At 41.7% G+C, this 21644-nt stretch overlaps 1 protein-coding gene across 1 annotated transcript in view; it reads left to right on the top strand.

Moving 5' to 3' along the window:
- Positions 1–1126: 1126 nt before the first annotated feature.
- The window catches only part of LOC114114061 (antigen WC1.1), a 66976-nt gene continuing 46458 nt past the window's right edge, over positions 1127–21644 (top strand). The window contains exons 1-4 of the mRNA XM_060413465.1: positions 1127–1252; positions 5001–5321; positions 14753–15061; positions 15155–15472. Of these exons, the coding sequence (XP_060269448.1) occupies positions 1180–1252; positions 5001–5321; positions 14753–15061; positions 15155–15472 (1021 nt within the window). The 5' untranslated portion in view covers positions 1127–1179. The remainder of the gene's footprint in view (positions 1253–5000; positions 5322–14752; positions 15062–15154; positions 15473–21644) is intronic.

Below are 21644 nucleotides of genomic sequence, written 5' to 3'. Positions count from 1 at the left end.
AACTAACCCCAAAGTGAACCAAAAGAAGGAAATAATAGAGATAAGAGCAGAAATAAACACTAGAAAAACAATTTTAAAAGATTAACAAGACTAAGCTGTTTTTATTTTTTAGTTTCATTTTTTTGCATTATGTGTATGTTTTATTTTATTTTTTAAAAAATTTTATTTTTACTTTATTTTACTTTACAATACTGTATTGGTTTTGCCATACATTGACATGAATCCGGCACGGGTGTACATGATCTCCCAACCCTGAACCCCCTCCCACCTCCCACCCCACACCACCCCTCTGGATCATCCCCGCGCACCAGCCCCAAGCATCCTGCACCCTGCATCGAACATAGACTGGTGATTCGCTTCCCACATAATAGTATACATGTTTCAATGCCCTTCTCCCAAATCATCCCACCCTCTCCCTCTCCCGCAGAGTCCAAAAGTCCGTTCTATACATCTGTGTCTCTTTTGCTGTCTCACATACAAGGTTATCTTTACCATCTTTCTAAATTCCATATATATGAATACACTCGTATTTCAAGTTGTTCTTCTCAAAAACATTTATATGCGTATATACACATACCTATGCACATATTGATTTTCAACTTATAATAATTCACTGAACTGAAAATTTATGCTTTGGGCACTTTTTTGTATGTATGCTATACATCAAATTAAAAAGCTAAAAACTTTAAAAAAAAATAGACTTCTTGTAGTTCTCTGCTTCCACCCTGAGCTCAGTGCCGGGGAAGATCAACTTGATTCTACAAAAGTTATTCTCCAGAGTCAACAGATCCCACACCCAGACCCTGTGAGATCTCACAATCTTCAGATATTGAGTAGGGTGATCTGGGGAGAAGGAAAACACTCATGATTTTTGATGCACCTTTTCTATCCCAGTCTGGGGTCATGGGGCCCGGCTCTCAGGACCACGGAAGCAGGAGGTCAAGGACCGTGTTGCTCATATAAGGAGATGTTGAAGATTCAGAAGCTCATTGGTGTTTGAGCTTCAGAAAGGGGCAGATGCAGCCTCCGATAGTGCCTGAAATGGTGAGAGGTGTCACTATTGGCTCTCAGGAGGGAGGGTGTAAGGGGTGGTCTATATAGACCCCAGTCGGCACCCTGATGCCTCCTCGCAGGCTGATCCTGCAGCTGGGACTGTGACCTTGAGGACGTGGGGTCAGGATGGCTCTGGGCAGACGCCTCTCCCTGCGGGGACTCTGTGTCCTCCTCCTCGGCACCGTGGTGGGTGGTCAAGGTAAGAGCTGCCCCTCTGTCCTGGGTCCACAGCAGGCAGGTGTCTGGAGTTCTGGAGCTGAGCCTCAGTGTTTCTGACCAAAAACCATGCTGATGTGAATATTGGTCCCTCTCCTATTGGGGAGGGGGTCCATTTGTCGTAGTGGCAGATTTTACAGAGCAGTGAGGTTTTGTCTGGACTGAGCTGGGTCAGCCTAAGTCCCCTCCGCTGTCTCCCTTGTTCTCAGGGAGCTTCTAGGAGTCCCAGTGGCTCCCCGTGTGTGGAAGATCTAGTGACTGACCCCAGCAGGGACTCTGGGCTGTTCCCACACGCTCCACATGCCTGGTGTGTGAGCACTGCCCCTGGGTCCCTTTGTTTCCTGTGTCTGTGCTCCTGTAGGCTCCGTGATTGTGTGTGTGTATGTGTGTGTATGTGTGCAGGTGAGAAGTGTGTGAGGGTGTGTGTGTGTGAGGGTGTGTGTGTGTGTGAGGGTGTGAAGAGTGTGTGTGTGTGAGTGTGTGAGGGTGTGTATGTGTGAGGGTGTATGTGGGTGTGAAGAGTGTATGTGTTTGTGGAGTGTGTGAGGAGTGTACAAGTGATGTATTAAGGTGTATGAGGAATATGTGTGGGTGAGTGTGGGTGAGTGAGGGTGAGTGAGGAGTGTGTGAGGGTGTGTGAGGGTGTGTGTATGGGGGGGAGTGTGTGAGCCTGTGTGTGTGTGTGAGGCGAGGTGGAGCCTGTCTGAGTGAGAGGAACAGAGCTGCTGAGCAGGGACTGAGTCCGTTGGTCTGTGAAGCACACAGGGTGTCCACAGGGCTGGATGTCATGGCCGCTGCATGTAACTGGATCAGAGATAATCGTGCACCTGCCTGCCTCTCTCTGGCTCCTGTCCCCCATCTCTCGGGCTCCCCTCTGCTTGTTGCCATGTCTGCCTAGCACTGGGCTCTGTGAGAGGCTCTGCCTGCTGGCCTCACCTGTTCCCACCAGGTTTCCATTAGGGAGCAGAGAAGCCTGCATCCAGGAGAGGGGCCCTCTTGTCTGTTCAGTTCAGTTCAGTTCAGTTCAGTTGCTCACTGGTGTCTGACTCTGTGATCCCATGGACCGCAGCACGCCAGGCCTCCTTGTCCATCACCAACTCCCGGAGTCTACCCAAACTCATGTCCATTGAGTCGGTGACGCCATCCAACCATCTCATCCTCTGTTGTCCCCTTCTCCTCCCACCTTCTCTTTTTCCCAGCTTCAGGGTCTTTTCTGACTTGTCAGCTCTTCACATCAGGTGGCCAAAGTATTGGAGTTTCAGCTTCCACATCAGTCCTTCCAATGAACGACTTGTCCCACTGTCTGTAAAGATCAGTTGATGTGCAGCCCCATGTGTATAAGTTCCCAAGTCCCTGCCTTGGTCCCCATGACTCCTTTCCTGATGTGCTGGGGGCCTGGGATGGTCCTTTCCCCTCCCAGAATCTGCTGTGACTCTGTAGGGAGCCCTTTCTCTGTGCCCTCTCCTGTCCCTCCCTGGGGCTGCTTTCCCCTGAGTGACGGTGGAGTGTGTTACCAATCCTTCCTCATGGTCTGCAGGGTTTCTTTGGACAAATCCGCTGATCTCCTTATGGGAGTCCACTTGGGTGACAGAACTTTTTTCTTCTCTTTAGACTTAGAATTCTCTCTTTCTCTTTGCATTTGAACAGTTTACTCTGTGAGTCTTGGAGAAGGTGGTTTTGGATTGAAATTTTGGGGTGACTTATTAGCTTCTTGAACTTAGATGCCCAGATCTTTCCCCAGGTTTGGAAATTCGCAGCCTGTCTTTCTGTTTTAATTATTCACTTTTGGCTGTGCTGGGTCTCCTTGCTGCCCGCGGGCTTTCTCTCGCTGCGGTGAGCGGGGGCTGCTCCTTGCTGCAGTGCACAGGCTTCTCACTGCAGGGGCTTCTCTTGGTGCAGAGCAGGCTCTGGGTGTGCACGTTTCAGCAGCTGGGCACGCTGGCATAGCTGCTCTGCGGATTGTGGCATCTCCTGGACCAGGGATTGAACCCATGTCCCTTGCATTGGCAGGTGGATTCTTAACCACTACGCCACCAGGGAAGTCCTCAGCCCTTAATTCTTTTCTTCTTCACTTCTTCTGCTCTGACTCCAGTCCGTACATTGTTTCTCTTTATGGTGCCCACTGGCTTTCTGTATTCCTTTCATTCTCTTTCGGCTCCTCGATTTGGATGCTTTCAACTAATCTTCCTTCTAACACATTGGTTCTTTTGTCTTTTTCTTTCCCTTGGTCAAGTCTGTTGTTGAGTCTCTGTGTTGAATTCTTCAGTTTCCTCATTGTGTTGTGCATGTTAAGTCGCCTCAGTCATGTCTGACTCTTTGTGACCCTATGGACTGTAGCCCACCAGGCTCCTCTGTCCACAGGATTCTCCCGGCAAGCATACTGAAGTGGGTTGCCATGCACTCCTCCAGGGGATCTTCCGGACCCAGGGATTGAACCCGAGTCTCTTACATATCCTGCACTTGCAGATAGGTTCTTTACCACTAACGCCACCTGGGAAGCCCATTCATTTCTTATTCAGCTTCAAAATATCTGGTTGAAGAATTGAAGAAGTGAAAGTCACTCAGTCGTGTTTGACTCTTTGTGACCCCATGGGTACATGGTGCATGGAATTCTCCAGGCCTTACTGGAGTGGGTAGTCTTTCCCTTCTCCAGGGGGTGTTCCCCACCCAAGGATCAAACCCAGGTTTCCCATATTGCAGACTGATTCTTTACCAGCTGAGCCACAAGAGAAGACCAAAATACTGGAGTGGGGAGCCTATCCCTTCTCCAGCAGATATTCCTGACCCAGGAATTGAACCAGGGTCTCCTGCATTGCAGGTGGATTCTTTACCAACTGAGCTATCAGAGCATCACAAAATATCTGGTTAGTTCTTTAAAAAAAAATAGTGTTCTGATGCTGGGAAAGATTGAAGGTGGGAAGAGAAGGAGACAACAGAGGATGAGATGCTTGCATGGCATCACTGACTGAATGGATATGAGTCTGAGTAAACTCTGGGAGTTGATGATGGACAGGGAGGCCTGGCATACTGTAGTCCATGGGGTCTCAAAGAAAGAGACATGACTGCGTGACTGAACTGAACTGAACTGAACTGAACACTGGTAATGTCTCCATCTATGATGTTCCTACTAATGAACTCCTTTTTATATGCAGAAACCAGAGTCATCTTATGACTTAATCACTAAAGTGACATCTGATCACTTTTGTCAAATTCCATTTGTTAGATGCATGTTACAGGTACATTGGAGTGTGGAATTACACAAAGACATGAACACCAGATGGCAGGAATAACCAGGACATTTTAGAGCCTGTTACCCAGCCCTCTGTTCCTAGGCTGGATGAGAGTCTTCCTATGGACAGGGAAAGAGAGGGAGGATTCCTCCCTGTTTCCCGGACCATGAGCTTAACTGAGATGGGGAAGCTGGGCCCTAGTAGCCTTGGGCACATCTACAGGGAGGGCAGCATCCAGACTCTCTGAAGGCCTGTCCTTGGTGGTGTCCCTGGAGCTGGTTCTACAGGCGCCTGAGAAACACCTGGTGCCTCCCTTCCTGCTCCGTGTTCAGTGATGGCACACTGGGGGCTTAGAGTTGGCCACGCTGGGAATGTTTATACCACAGAGGTCGGGTAATACTATATCCCATGCACGGTTTTGCTCCTCAGAGAGCTAATGTTTTAAATATTGTACCACTCTAAGTCTCCTAAAATCTTTCCTGTTTTGTGTTTCTTTTGCAGTACTGGAGCTGAGGCTGAAGGATGGAGCCCACCGCTGTGAGGGGAGAGTGGAAGTGAAGCACCAGGGAGAATGGGGCACAGTGGATGATACGGACTGGAGCTGGAAGGATGCATCTGTAGTGTGCAGACAGCTGGGGTGTGGAGTTGCCATTGGTATTCCTAAACAGGCTTATTTTGGACCAGGAGTTGGCCCCATTTGGCTTTTGTATACTTCATGTGAAGGGGTGGAGTCAACTGTCAGTGACTGTAGGCATTCTAATATTAAAGACTATCGTAATGATAGCCTTATCCACGACTGGGATGCTGGAGTAGTCTGCTCAGGTAAGTCCTAAATGGTCTGCGTGGGGATCTCTAGCAGGAAAAGCCTCTGTCTTATCACCAGAATGACTCGAGATTACGGATACAGCCTTTAGAACATGTTTGGGTGAAGGGTCTTTGTGATGTGTCGCAGGAGGCAGAGGTGAGGTCAAAAGTTTCACACAGATTCAGCTTCTGGATTCGACCTCTGTGACACAGTCTCAGCATGGTAATTGTTCTGTATTCTTTGACATATGGTCAGTAAGGTGTAGCTACATTGTTGTGGGAGGGGATGTCATAGGAGAGTTGTAGGCAACAAGGTTTATTATCCTCATTGGTCCTAAAAGTCAGAGTCACACACTCCATCAGGTGGGTATGTGGGTGATGTGCCAATAGAACAGCCTCAACCAAGAAATGGTGACCCCAAAAGGGCATGTGAAGACCCAGGGACAAGTGACCATACCCGAAGTCATGGTGCAGTTACACAGGAAAAGGTGTGAGAGAAATTCAGGTGCATTTAAATGTCCCTAGGTCACAGTCAGAGGAGGCCAGAAGCGGGACTCATGGCAGGGAAAATCTCATTACACTGGTGTACCTGATGAATCAAATGGAGAGCTCACACCATATTTGCAGGGATGTTGAGGGAGCCTGAAAATGCAGTCTTGAGGATTACAACACAGCAGCTGAAGCACATCACGTATAAGAGGCAGTGAAGCTAGGAGTTCCTGGGGTTCTCAAGGCAAGAGGACTGAAGTGGTTTCCCTTTCCTTCTCCAGTGGACCATGTCTTGTCAGAACTCTCCACTAAGACCCGTCTGTCTTGGGTGGCCCTACATGGCATGGCTCATAGTTTCCTTGAGTTAGACAAGGCTGTGGTCCGTGAACTGTGAACTTCCAGATGTTCAAGCTGGATTTAGAAAGAACTGAGGAACCAGAGGTCAAATTGCCAACATCTGTTTGATCACTGAAAATGCAAAAGAGTTCCAGAAAAACACCTACTTCTACTTTATTGACTATGCCAACGCCTTTAACTGTGTGAATTTCAACAAACTGGAAAATTCTTCAAGATATGAGAATACCAGACCATCGGACCTGCATCCTGAGAAATCTGTATGTAGGTCAAGAAGCAACAGTTAGAACTGGACATGGAACAAAACATTCGTTCCAAATCGGTGGAGTACGTCAAGGCTGTATGTTGTCACCCTGCTTATTTAACTTCTTTGCAGAGTACATCATGAGAAATGTTGGACTGGATGAAGCACAAGGTGGAATCAAGATTGTCGGGAGAAATATCAATAACCTTAGATGCAGATGACATCACACTTATGGCCAAAGGCCAAGAACTAAAGAGCCTCTTGATGATAGTGAAAGAGAAGAGTGAAAAAGTTGGCTTAAAACTCAGCATTCAGAAACTAAGATCATAGCATCTGGTCCCATCACTTCCTGGCAAATAGATGGGGAAACAGTGGAAATAGTGACAACTTTTTTTTTGGCTCCAAAATTACTGCAGATGGTGACTGCAGCCGTGAAATTAAAAGACGCTTGCTCCTTGGAAGAAAGGCTATGACCAACCTAGACAGCATATTAAAAAGCAGAGACATTTCTTTGCCAACAAAGACTGGTCTAGTCAAAGCTATGGTTTCCCCAGTAGTCCTGTATGGATGTGAGAGTTGGACTATAAAGAAAGCTGAGCACCAAAGAATTGATGCTTTTGAACTGTGGTGTTGGAGAAGACTCTTGAGAGTCCCCTGGACTGCAAGGAGATCCAACGAGTCCCTCCTAAAGTAAATCAGTCCTGCACATTCATTGGAAGGACTGATGCTGAAGCTGAAACTCCAGTACTTTGGCCACCTGACGTGAAGAACGGACTCATTGGAAAAGACCCTGATGCTGGGAAAGATTGAAGGTGGGAGGAGGAAGGGATGACAGGATGAGGTGGTTGGATGGCATCACCGACTGAATAGACATGAGTTAGAGTAAACCCCGGGAGTTGGTGATGGACAGGGAGGCCTGGCATGCTGCAGTCCATGGTGTTACAAAGAGTCAGACATGACTGAGGAACTGAGCTGAACTGAATCGAAGCTAAGAGGACCTTATGTGACTCCTAAGAAGTATTCAGTGCTACCTAAGTGTGTTTGACCTATGCCAAGGTGGATGCAAGAAAGACAGCAGTGAAACTAGGCTGTGAGTGGGTGCTCACAGTATTTGACAGAGATGCTTCTAGTTGTTATCACAATTGCAGATTGCATGTCCAGGTTATTAATCACATCAGAACAACTGGACTGGAGGAAGATATTGTCAGTTATCACAGTGAATTCCCTAAGGTAGAAGGCTGGACTTAGGATAGTATCACCCCATCTAACGGGATGGTGGGACAGGGGAGCCCTGAAGACATCTGCAGTAGGTCCTTAACAGCCACAGCCAATCAGTTCTTGGGTGTTTATGTACAGGAAGATCATTGGAAAAGTGATCTCTTCTAATCTCACCTTCAGCAGATCTTTGATGATTCTAGTTGATGCCCGTAAGGAAACAATTCTTTTCCTTTTTAAAAAGTACTTTATTGAGGTATGTCTGACATACCAAACTGCTGGATAAGCATGCATTTGTGAAACCACTACAGCACTCATGTTGTAAATCTATTCATCTCTTCAAAATGTTTTCTTCCATTCTCTTTATCACTCTTATTAAAAGTAATTATTTTCAAGGTGAATTTGAATGTTAGTTAGAAACTTTTGTTTTAAACAAACCTGTTATCTGGCATCTCAAGTAACCTTCCTCACTGTCACAATGTCATAATCATGGTTCCACCTGAAGATAAATTTGTGGAAATACTACAGGTGTCTCTACCATATTTTGATAAATGAGCATCTGAGTGAGAATGGAGTGTGTGATGTTGAAACTTTAAATTAGAACTCCCAATGTTACCCTAAGAAAACTGATGTCTTGTTATTAATTCCAGTTAAGATATACTTAGAAGTAGAGACTTGGAAGTGCTCTGATATTTAACAAAGTTCTCTCTAGTCAAGGCTATAGTTTTCCAGTGGTCATGTATGGATGTGAGAGTTGGACTGTGAAGAAAGCAGAGCACCAAAGAATTGATGCTTTTGAACTGTGGTATTGGAGAAGACTCTTGAGAGTCCCTTGGACTGCAAGGAGATCCAACCAGTCCATTCTAAAGGAGACCAGTCCTGGGTGTTCATTGGAAGGACTGATGCTAAAGCTGAAACTCCAATTCTTTGGCCAGCTCATGTGAAGAGTTGACTCATTGGAAAAGACTCTGATGCTGGGAGGGATTAGGGTCAGGAGAAGGGGATGACAGAGGATGAGATGGCTGGATGGCATCACCGACTCGATGGATGTGAGTTTGGGTGAACTCCGGGAGTTGGTGATGGACAGGGAGGCCTGGCATGCTGTGATTCATGGCGTCGCAAGAGTCAGACACGACTGACCGACTGAACTGAACTGAACTGAACTGACTGAACTAATATTTAAACCCTGATCATGGTTTGTACACTCTGACTACCATTGCTCTAACTTAGACCCTCACATTTTTATGAACGGTTCCAGGTTCCTCCTATTTCTCTTTTGGTCACTAGTTTCCTCCTCCTGGTCTGTTTTTTCTGTATTTTCAGACATATTTTAATGGTGTGAAGATAAGTCAAAGTGGTCATGATATAGCAGAAATAAGATTAGAATAGCATGTGTTTTCATTATTTTGATCAGAACTCTTGGAGTTTCTTCTGCTCAACCTTAGGAGTCACGTATGGAAGAGAAATTTCAGCCTCAGTAGTGGATTGCTGGAAGTGAAGTACTGTTTTAGGATAAATCTAGAGTGGAAACAATGACCAGAGGTGAATGTAGAGAAGCTTGTTTGAAATAAGATTTCATGGAGTTCATGTGGAAGGTCTGGGAGGGAACACACAAATTGTGAAGAACTGTGGTGCAAGCGTTCCAGGTTGCTTCAGCCCTGTCCTACTCTTTGTGACTCCATTGGCCATAGGATTCTCCAGGCACGAATACTGGAGTGGGTTGCCATTTCCTTCTCCAGGGGATCTTCCTCACCCAGGGATCAAACCTGGGTCTCCTGCATTGCAGGCAGTCTTGATTATCTTCTGAGCCACCAGGGACTACAGTACTGAAGAGCAAAATTGTGAGGGGATGAAGATGTAAGGATTGCAGGAGGGGTGGGTTGGAAAGATGCAGGTCAGCTTGTACATTCACCACAGCCTCTGTGTCACACTTCCTCCCTGCCCCCATTCCTTCCCTCCCTCTTTTCCTTTATTTTGCTGTGGGAGTCATTTCTGAGCTCTCTGGAAGTGCTAGCATTTGTAGCTGGCAGTTTTCTTAGTGGAGAATTTTTATAATATGGATTCTGTTTATTTAACAAATAAGTTTACTCATATTTTTCTCTTTTTTTGTATCAGATTTTGGTGAGTTGTGTTTCACAAGTAACGTGTTTTTAAGGACTTGGCCCATTTTACAAAAAATTTTCAAATTAGTAACACTGGGTCATATCTCATATCTTTATATGTTGGGAAGATCTACAATGATATTCCTCCTTTTGTTACTGATGCTGCTAATCTGTTCCCTCTTTTTCCTTAATTGGTTTGCTAGAAGATTATCCGTTTTAATGTTCTTTTTAAGAGAATCACTAATGGACTGCATTGATTTTCCTGATGGTGTATTTGCTTTCTTCTTAATTGATTTCTATGTTCAGATTTCTTTCCTCTTTTTCAGTTATGATTGTGGTTGCTTTTGTAGATTCTTGAGGTGGAGTCTTGGATCATTTCCCTCTGTTTCTATTTTTATTCTAACGTAATCATAAAGGATGCATCAAGGTTCTAAATTTTCCTCTAAGCATCACTTTATTTTTAACCCACCAGTTTCAATACTATATAATTTCTTTTGTATTTTGTTATCATAAAATGTTTCTTTTTCTCTGAATGAGTTCTTTGTCTTATAGTCTGACTTTGTATGATATTAATTTAGATATTATATACAGTTTTCTCTGATTTGTGTTTGCATGGTATGTAATTTTTACCTCTTTAGTATGTTTCTGTGTTTATATTTTAAACACATGAAAGTTTGTAGATAGTATATTGTTGTGTCTTATTTTATCTGGTCTGATTATCTTGTTTTTTATTTGGAGTACTTAAATTATTCACATTTAATGTAATTATTGACACAATTGGATTTAAGTGTACTTGCCTGCTATTTGTCGGAAGGCAAATGGCACCCCACTCCAGTACTCTTGCCTGGAAAATCCCATGGATGGAGGAGCTTGGTAGGCTGCAGTCCATGGGGTCGCTAAGAGTCAGACACAACTGATCAGATTCACTTTCACTTTTTGCATTTATGCATTGGAGAAGGAAATGGCAACCCACTCCAGTGTTCTTGCCTTGAGAATCCAGGGGCAGGGGAGCTTGGTGGGCTGCCGTCTATGGGGTTGCACAGAGTCGGAAACGACTGAGGTGACTTTGCAGCAGTAGCAGCAGCTGCTGCTATATGTTATATCTTTGTTTTTATTTTAATTTTCGAGTATATTTTACCAGTTTAAATTATATTTCAATTTAAATACTGTATTGGTTTATTAATTGCATCTGATTTTTAGGTGATTATAATGTTTAATTTTTTTTAGTTTAAAGTAATTTTTATTTTTTGCTGGCTGGGTCTTCACTGCTGCAAGGGGTTTTCTCTAGTTGTGGAGATCAGAGGGTACTGTCTAGTTGCAGGCGTGAGGCTCTCATTGCGGTGGCCTCTCTTGCTGTAGTGCACAGGCTCTATGGTGCACAAGTTTCAGTAGGCGTGGGCCCTGGGCTCTGGAGCACAGGCTCGCTAGTTGTGGTGCACGGGCTTAGTGGCTCTGTGGTATGTGGGATTTTCGTAGACCACGGATTGAACCCACGTCTCCTGCATTGTCAGGTGGAGTCTTCACCACTGAACCACCTGGGAAGCCCAATGTTGAATTATTAACCTTCAATTACATTTACCTTCAAATATGATGCCACTACATGCAATGTCAGCCACTATACTGTTCTTCCATGTTCCTGTTCTTGTCATTGGTGCCATCATTGTCATACATTCTATTTATAAATTTATTATGACTCTTATAGTTTGCTGCTACTATTTTTGCCTTAAATCTTCTAACAGAGAATCAACATTTAGCACAGTCTCTATAGCTTGAGAGGATCCGTGTTTTCATCTGCTGTCATCTCCCTTTAGCTTGAAGGACTTCCTGAGGCAGTTTTGTGTAGTGTGTGTCTGGTGGCCTCCAATTCTATCATCTCTCATTTACCTGAAATCATTTTATTTTATTTTTTAAATATAAATTTATTTATTTTAATTGGAGGTTAATTACTTTACAATATGGTATTGGTTTTGCTATACATCAACATGAATCTGCCATGGGTATATCATTTTAATTTTCATTCAGTTTTGAAAAGTATTTTCATAGCTGATTCAATTTTAGGGTAACAAATGCCCAATCCCAATACTTTAAATATGTTCTTACATTGTCATCTGACTTTCATTGCCTCCAACTAAAAGTCAGTAAGTAATACTTATCCTTTTGTTCCCTGTATATAATGTGTCAAACTTCCCTGGCTTAACATATTTTTGTTTGTTTGTTTACCAATGAATTTCAGTAATTACATTGTCAAGTTTTCTGAGAATGGTTTCATTATCTTGTTTGGGGTTTGTTTAGCTTTTTGGATCAGCGGGTTTACAGTTTTCAATAACTTTGGGAAAATGTCATTTATCTTTTCCTAATATTTTTCTGCACATCCCTTAATCTGAATCTCCAAATACACATATTTTATATATTTTGATATTATCCTACATGCTACTGTGTTTCCATTCATATTTTTCTGCCTTTTTACTCTCTTTGGTTCAGTTTAGATCGTCTCTACTGGTGTGTTTTACTTTCCCGTTCTTTTATTCTGCAATGTCTAGTCTCTTGTGTAATTATCCAAATAATTGTTCATTCCAGTACTATATTTTTCAGTTTCAGAAGTCTCATTTGTTTATTTTTCCTAGTTTTTCTCCCTGTTTATTTTTATGCTTCATTAAGCATATTGGTATTAGGGTTTTAAGGAGCTCTTCAGCCAATTCAATCATTTCTGTAATTTCTGAAGCTGCTTTAAACGATTTTTAAATATAAATTTATTTATTTTAATTGCAGGTTGATTACTTCACAATATTGTATTCGGTTTGCCATACATCAACATGAATCCGCACACTGGTATACACGTGTTCCCCATCCTGAACCCTCCTCCCTCCCCATACCATTCCTCTGGGTCATCCCAGTGCACCAGCCCCGAGGATCCAGTATCATGCATTGAACCTGAACTGGCAATTTGTTTCTTATGAGATATTATACATGTTTCAGTGCCATTCTCCCAAATCATCCCACCCTCTCCCTCTCCCACAGAGTCCAAAATACTGTTCTATGCACTGGTGTCTCTTTTTCTGTCTGATTGTTTTTAAAAAATGTGTTATGGGTTACATTTCTCTCTTTTGGAAATTCTAATAATTGTTTGGCTGGATGTTGGGCATCACTAAGCAATCCTTTACCAGGAAGAACTTCAGAAGTAAATAATCAGAACACACCCAGAAATCAGGGAATTGTCCTTGATGAATTAAATAAAGTTGTTTCATTGGGTTATCTTCATTCAGTTCAAATGTGTTCCTTTGATGACCAAATGATGAACTCTTATTTTGGTTTTCCTCCTTTAGTTTCAAAACTTCCTTGATCCCACCTTGCATGCCATATGCCCCACCTACACCCTACTTCTTCAGCAGTAGCTATAGTTTCTGATTTTCTTTTCCATCCATCTGTATCTTTTAAAATGGTGTTTGCTTGTCTGAAGTGGGAGAAATGAGAAAGGATAGCAGTTTAGGAGGTAGATGGGAGGAGCAGAGGGTGATATAGTATGTTAACAACCTACTCAATGAGTGTTTTCCACAAATATTTGCATATTTATCCATATTGAGGCTTTTTCAACTTGGAACTCTCCAAATTATGGCTTGATGCTCATTTCCTCCTCCTCCTTCTTGTTTCTTTTTGGCAACATACCATCTTCTTTTAGAATTCTAAAACATCCGTGAAAGAAATTAAAGACAATATGATCAATGGAAAGTCATTTTGTGTTTCTGGCCTGAAAGAATTAGTATTGTTAAAATGCCTGTACTTCTCAAAGTGCTCTATAGATTTAATGCAATTATATCTAAATACCATTCTTTATAGTAATAGGAAAACAATCTTAAATATGAGTGTGTGGTTTAATTTTTATATATTCATGAACTCCTGTTTTCTGATCATTATTGAATTTTAGTTCCATTCCATTATGGTCATGTAAGATACTTGGAATAATTTTAATATTTTTGAATTTGTTAAGGCTTATTTGTAACCTAGCCTGGAGACTATTCCATGTGTGCTTGAGAAGAACGCATATTTTTCTGTGGTTAGAATTAGTACAATGATAGTAGTAAAATCAATTATTATCAGCCCTTAGCATTTTCTATGAGTCCTGTTTGAGAGAAAAAAACCTTTAATAGGAGACAATGTGGAAACTCGGCTATCTGGTAAACTCCCACTGAGAGCACACTCTCCCCAAGATTCTTTGGCAAATCCTAGGATTTCAAGAGAGATGGCTGGGACTCTCTCTCTATGACTCTCTGAGTTTTTGTAACTCATTTTCCTTCCCGCTGAGGTCACTGAAGGAATTCATGGAATTTTTTGGCATCAAAAAGTATCAGAAAGACAAGATGTGATGACATAAATGTGAATTAATGATAGTGTCTATATTTCTTCTCTGGAGCTGTCACTCATCTACAGGTTGGCATCCCCTCATGGATCCAGCCTCAGGACTTTCCTTAACCTAAGTCACTTGAGGACTAGCTTCTGGGAGAGAAAACTGGTCAGAATATTAGTCCCACAAGTCCCATGAAAGCTTTCTAAGCTTGGCTGGATGCTAGGTCTCTCATGTCATAGCCCACGTCCCTCTGGGTGGCTTCTGGTCTGCATATCTCTATGTTCAAGTTTAAGTGCCTAAATATTATACAGTGTCCTTGGATCTGTATGTAGGTCCTAGGCTGCTAAGTGAGAAATCCACTTCTCCAACCAATGCTAAATAACGTGTTCCCAGTATTCAGCCATTCCAATGATCTGAATTGGGCTCTGTAGTTTCCAGCCTCCTAGACCAAAGAAGTCACATTTCTAACCAGTCTCAAAGTGTATGTTCTTGGGATTTAACCACTCCAAACTGACCTTGTAATCCTCCTGGATTTCTCTTTAGAAACTTGCTCATGAAAATTCAACTATGACACTGTGAAAGACTCTCTACATGCTCCACTCCTAAAAAGAAAAGCTTTCACTCCACTGCCTGTGACGTGCAATTTCCAGTTGCCAAGTCACTACCATGAACACTCACTGGTTTTGTTGTTGTTTCCTCTTAGGATTTGTGCGTCTGGCTGGAGGGGATGGACCCTGCTCAGGGCGAGTAGAAGTGTATTCTGGAGAAGCCTGGACCCCAGTGTCTGATGGGAACTTCACACTCCCCACTGCCCAGGTCATTTGTGCAGAGCTGGGGTGCAGCAAGGCTGTGTCTGTCCTGGGACATGAGCTCTTCAGAGAGTCCGATGGCCAGGTCTGGGGTGAAGAGTTCAGGTGTAAGGGGGAGGAGCCTGAGCTGCAGGTCTGCCCCAGAGTGCCCTGTCCAGGGGGCACTTGTCACCACAGTGGAACTGCTCAGGTTGTCTGTTCAGGTGAGATGCAGGTCAGGCCTTTCACCTCTGTGAACACCCTGCTCAGGTGAGAAAGTCATGTGATTTTGCTGAAACTCTGTCTTCTTCTACCAGCATACTCAGAAGTCCGGCTCATGACAAACGGCTCCTCTCAGTGTGAGGGGCAGGTGGAGATGAACATTTCTGGACGATGGAGAGCACTCTGTGCCTCCCACTGGAGTCTGGCCAACGCCAATGTTGTCTGTCGTCAGCTCGGCTGTGGAGTCGCCATCTCCACCCCTGGAGGACCACACTTGGCGGAAGGAGGTGATCAGATCTCAACAGCCCGATTTCACTGCTCTGGGGCAGAGTCCTTCCTGTGGAGTTGTCCTGTGACTGTCCTGGGTGGTCCTGACTGTTCCCATGGCAACATGGCCTCTGTGATCTGCTCAGGTAAGAGAGAGGGAGGGGCTACTGGTACTCAGGATGCTCCTGGAGTGAAATGTCTCCAAGAGTAGAGAGTGAGGTTAAATGGGCTTCAAAGTCAAAGATTTTGTGGTGAAATATGGATCTTCTCATTGTTCATTCATTTTCAAGGTCAGGGCAAGAAGTGTGAAGGGGAATAATATATTTTTTAAGCAACATTGTTGCTTACATTTAATCGTAGAAAACAGTGTAGGAGCAGTAAGTATAGACCTCAGTATGAACCCCAGCCCAGAGCAGCAAAGAGAATGTCCCAGCACCAGTCACTGTCGTCCCCAGTATCTGTGTCTTCCCTCCTCGACAGGGAAAATAGCGCTTACCTAGCTTCTACTAACATAGAGAGTTTCATCAATGTTTGAACTTTATATAAAATGATGCAGTATGTTTCATCTTTTAAATCTAATTTCATAGACTCAAAATTATGTTTGGGATTCACACATGATGTTATATATTGTAGCACTTGGTTTATTAGTGTAGAGTATGCTTGAATGATCACATGGCCATGTACTGATCACTTCTACTGACAGAGTAAATCTGAGTTATTTCCAGTTCTTGACTATTACAAATATGATATACTACCACTTACCATGACAATGTCTTTGGATACAAATATGTGTTACTTATTTTCCATGTTTAACCCTTGGTCTTTTATTTTCATTTTCTTAATCAAATGGTGTCGTTTGATTAACTCATTTCTTATGTAAATATAACTTACCAACATTTTTCTGTACACTTAATGCTTCTTATATCCTGTAAAGGAGAAGGAAATGGCAACCCACTCCAGTATTTTTGCCTGGAAAATCCCATGGACGGAGGAGCCTGGTAGGCTGCCATCTACTCAAAGATCTTTTTTTTTTTTTTTAATTTAAATTAATTAATTTATTTTTTTAATTTTAAAATCTTTAATTCTTACATGCGTTCCCAAACATGACCCCCCCTCCCACCTCCCTCCCCACAACATCTCTCTGGGTCATCCCCATGCACCAGCCCCAAGCATGCTGCACCCTACGTCAGACATGGACTGGCGATCCAATTCTTACATGATAGTATACATGTTAGAATTCCCATTCTCCCAAATCATCCCACCCTCTCCCTCTCCCTCTGAGATCAAAAGTCCGTTATACACATCTGTGTCTTTTTTCCTGACTTGCATACAGGGTCGTCATTGCCATCTTCCTAAATTCCATATATATGTGTTAGTATACTGTATTGGTGTTTTTCTTTCTGACTTACTTCACTCTGTATAATCGGCTCCAGTTTCATCCATCTCATCAGAACTGATTCAAATGAATTCTTTTTAACGGCTGAGTAATACTCCATTGTGTATATGTACCACAGCTTTCTTATCCATTCATCTGCGGATGGACATCTAGGTTGTTTCCATGTCCTGGCTATTATAAACAGTGCTGCGATGAACATTGGGGTACATGTGTCTCTTTCAATTCTGGTTTCCTCGGTGTGTATGCCCAGAAGTGGGATTGCTGGGTCATAAGGGAGTTCTATTTGCAATTTTTTAAGGAATCTCCACACTGTTCTCCATAGTGGCTGTACTAGTTTGCATTCCCACCAACAGTGTCGGAGGGTTCCCTTTTCTCCACACCCTCTCCAAAATTTATTGCTTGCAGATTTTTGGATCGCAGCCATTCTGACTGGTGTGAAGTGGTACCTCATTGTGGTTTTGATTTGCATTTCTCTAATAATGAGTGATGTTGAGCATCTTTTCATGTGTTTGTTAGCCATCCGTATGTCTTCTTTGGATAAATGTCTATTTAGTTCTTTGGCCCATTTTTTGATTGGGTCGTTTATTTTTCTGGAGTTGAGCTGCATAAGTTGCTTGTATATTTTTGAGATTAGTTGTTTGTGAGTTGCTTCATTTGCTATTATTTTCTCCCATTCAGAAGGCTGTCTTTTCACCTTGCTTATAGTTTCTTTTGTTGTGCAGAAGCTTTTAATTTTAATTAGATCCCATTTGTTTATTTTTGCTTTTATTTCCAGCATTCTGGGAGGTGGATCATAGAGGATCCTGCTGTGATTTATTTCTGAGAGTGTTTTGTCTATGTTCTCCTCTAGGAGTTTTATAGTTTCTGATCTTACATTTAGATCTTTAATCCATTTTGAGTTTATTTTTGTGTGCGGTGTTAGAAAGTGATCTAGTTTCATTCTTTTACAAGTGGTTGACCAGTTTTCCCAGCACCACTTGTTAAAGAGATTGTCTTTACTCCATTGTATATTCTTGCCTCCTTTGTTAAAGATAAGGTGTCCATATGTGTGTGGATTTATCTCTGGGCTTTCTATTTTGTTCCATTGATCTATATGTCTGTCTTTGTGCCAGTACCATACTGTCTTGATGACTGTGGCTTTGTAGTAGAGCCTGAAGTCAGGCAAGTTGATTCCTCCCGTTCCATTCTTCTTTCTCAAGATTGCTTTGGCTATTCGAGGCTTTTTGTATTTCCATACAAATCTTGAAATTATTTGTTCTAGTTCTGTGAAAAATGTGGCTGGTAGCTTGACAGGGATTGCATTGAATTTGTAAATTGCTTTGGGTAGTATACTCATTTTCACTATATTGATTCTTCCAATCCATGAACATGGTATATTTCTCCATCTATTAGTGTCCTCTTTGATTTCTTTCATCAGTGTTTTATAGTTTTCTATATATAGGTCTTTAGTTTCTTTAGGTAGATATATTCCTAAGTATTTTATTCTTTTCGTTGCAATGGTGAATGGAATTGTTTCCTTAATTTCTTTTTCTACTTTCTCATTATTCGTGTATAGGAATGCAAGGGATTTCTGTGTGTTGATTTTATATCCTGCAACTTTACTATATTTATTGATGATCTCTAGTAATTTTCTGGTGGAGTCTTTAGGGTTTTCCATGTAGAGGATCATGTCATCTGCAAACAGTGAGAGTTTTACTTCTTCTTTTCCAATTTGGATTCCTTTTATTTCTTTTTCTGCTCTGATTGCTGTGGCCAAAACTTCCAGAACTATGTTGAATAGTAGCGGTGAAAGTGGACACCCTTGTCTTGTTCCTGACTTTAGGGGAAATGCTTTCAATTTTTCACCATTGAGGATAATGTTTGCTGTGGGTTTGTCATAGATAGCTTTTATTATGTTGAGGTATATTCCTTCTATTCCTGCTTTCTGGAGAGTTTTTATCATAAATGGATGTTGAATTTTGTCAAAGGCCTTCTCTGCATCTATTGAGATAATCATATGGTTTTTATTTTTCAATTTGTTAATGTGGTGAATTACATTGATTGATTTGCGGATATTGAAGAATCCTTGCATCCCTGGGATAAAGCCCACTTGGTCATGGTGTATGATCTTTTTAATGTGTTGTTGGATTCTCATTGCTATAATTTTGTTGAGGATTTTTGCATCTATGTTCATCAGTGATATTGGCCTGTAGTTTTCTTTTTTTGTGACATCTTTGTCAGGTTTTGGTATTAGGGTGATGGTGGCCTCATAGAATGAGTTTGGAAGTTTACCTTCCTCTGCGATTTTCTGGAAGAGTTTGAGTAGGATAGGTGTTAGCTCTTCTCGAAATTTTTGGTAGAATTCAGCTGTGAAGCCGTCTGGACCTGGGCTTTTGTTTGCTGGAAGATTTCTGATTACAGTTTCAATTTCCGTGCTTGTGATGGGTCTGTTAAGGTTTTCTATTTCTTCCTGGTTCAGTTTTGGAAAATTGTACTTTTCTAAGAATTTGTCCATTTCTTCCACGTTGTCCATTTTATTGGCATACAACTGCTGATAGTAGTCTCTTATGATCCTTTGTATTTCTGTGTTGTCTGTTGTGATCTCTCCATTTTCATTTCTAATTTTATTGATTTGATTTTTCTCTCTTTGCTTCTTGATGAGTCTGGCTAATGGTTTGTCAATTTTATTTATCCTTTCAAAGAACCAGCTTTTGGCTTTGTTGATTTTTGCTATGGTCTCTTTTGTTTCTTTTGCATTTATTTCTGCCCTAATTTTTAAGATTTCTTTCCTTCTACTCACTCTGGGGTTCTCCAACTCTTCCTTTTCTAGTTGCTTTAGTTGTAGAGTTAGGTTGTTTATTTGACTTTTTCTTGTTTCTTGAGGTATGCCTGTATTGCTATGAACTTTCCTCTTAGCACTGCTTTTATAGTGTCCCACAGGTTTTGGGTTGTTGTGTTTTCATTTTCATTAGTTTCTATGCATATTTTGATTTCTTTTTGATTTCTTCTGTGATTTGTTGGTTATTCAGAAGTGTGTTGTTCAACCTCCATATGTTGGAATTTTTAATAGTTTTTCTCCTGTAATTGAGATCTAACCTTAATGCATTATGGTCCGAAAAGATGCTTGGAATGATTTCGATTTTTTTGAATTTATCAAGTTTAGATTTATGGCCCAGGATGTGATCTATCCTGGAGAAGGTTCCATGAGCACTTGAAAAAAGGTGAAATTCATTGTTTTGGGGTGAAATGTCCTGTAGATATCAATTAGATCTAACTGATCTAATGTATCATTTAAAGTTTGCGTTTCTTTGTTAATTTTCTGTTTAGTTGATCTGTCCATAGGTGTGAGTGGGGTATTAAAGTCTCCCACTATTATTGTGTTATTGTTGATTTCCCCTTTCATACTTGTTAGCATTTGTCTTACATATTGCGGTGCTCCTATATTGGGTGCATATATATTTATAATTGTTATATCTTCTTCTTGGATTGTTCCTTTGATTATTATGTAGCGGCCTTCTTTGTCTCTTTTCACAGCCTTTGTTTTAAAGTCTATTTTATCGGATATGAGTATTGCCACTCCTGCTTTCTTTTGGTCTCTATTTGTGTGGTATATCTTTTTCCAGCCCTTCACTTTCAGTCTGTATGTGTCCCTTGTTTTGAGGTGGGTCTCTTGTAAGCAGCAAATAGAGGGGTCTTGTTTTTGTATCCATTTGGTCAGTCTTTGTCTTTTGGTTGGGACGTTCAACCCATTTACGTTTAAGGTGATTATTGATAAGTATGATCCCGTTACCATTTACTTTGTTGTTTTGGGTTCGGGTTTATATACCCTTTTTGTGTTTCCTGTCTAGAGGATATCCTTTAGAATTTGTTGGAGAGCTGGTTTGGTGGTGCTGAATTCTCTCAGCTTTTGCTTGTCTGTAAAGTTTTTGATTTCTCCTTCGTATTTGAATGAGATCCTTGCTGGGTACAATAATCTGGGCTGTAGGTTATTGTCTTTCATCACTTTAAGTATGTCTTGCCATTCTCTCCTGGCCTGAAGAGTTTCTATTGAAAGATCAGCTGTTATCCTTATGGGAATCCCCTTGTGTGTTATTTGTTGTTTTTCCCTTGCTGCTTTTAATATTTGTTCTTTGTGTTTGATCTTTGTTAATTTGATTAATATGTGTCTTGGGGTGTTTCGCCTTGGGTTAATCCTATTTGGAACTCTCTGTGTTTCTTGGACTTGAGTGATTATTTCCTTCCCCATTTTAGGGAAGTTTTCAACTATTATCTCCTCAAGGATTTTCTCATGATCTTTCTTTCTGTCTTCTTCTTCTGGGACTCCTATAATTCGAATGTTGGAGCGTTTCATATTGTCCTGGAGGTCTCTGAGATTGTCCTCATTTCTTTTAATTCGTTTTTCTTGTTTCCTTTCTGATTCATTTATTTCTACCATTCTATCTTCTATTTCACTAATCCTATCTTCTGCCTCCGTTATTCTACTATTTGTTGCCTCCAGAGTGTTTCTGATCTCATTTATTGCATTATTCATTATATTTTGACTCTTTTTATTTCTTCTAGGTCCTTGTTAAACCTTTCTTGCATCTTCTCAATCTTTGTCTCTAGCCTATTTATCTGTGATTCCATTTTGATTTCAAGATTTTGGATCATTTTCACTATCAATATTTGGAATTCCTTCTCCGGTAGATTCCCTACTTCTTCCTCTTTTGTTTGGTTTGGTGGGCAGCTCTCCTGTTCCTTTACCTGCTGAGTATTCCTCTGTCTCTTCATCTTGGTTATATTGCTGCGTTTGGGGTGGCCTTTTTATATTCTGGTAATTTGTGGAGTTCTCTTTATTATGGAGCTTCCTCACTTTGGGTGGGGTTCTATCAGTGGCTTGTCAAGGTTTCCTGGTTAGGGAGGCTTGTGTTGGAGTTTTGGTGGGTGGAGCTGGGTTTCTTCTC

Source organism: Ovis aries, chromosome 3 (genome assembly GCF_016772045.2).
Source record: "Ovis aries strain OAR_USU_Benz2616 breed Rambouillet chromosome 3, ARS-UI_Ramb_v3.0, whole genome shotgun sequence".
Taxonomy (NCBI): domain Eukaryota; kingdom Metazoa; phylum Chordata; class Mammalia; order Artiodactyla; family Bovidae; genus Ovis; species Ovis aries.
Note: the sequence above shows the minus strand (reverse complement) of the source record. Positions and strands in the feature narration are given on the sequence as shown.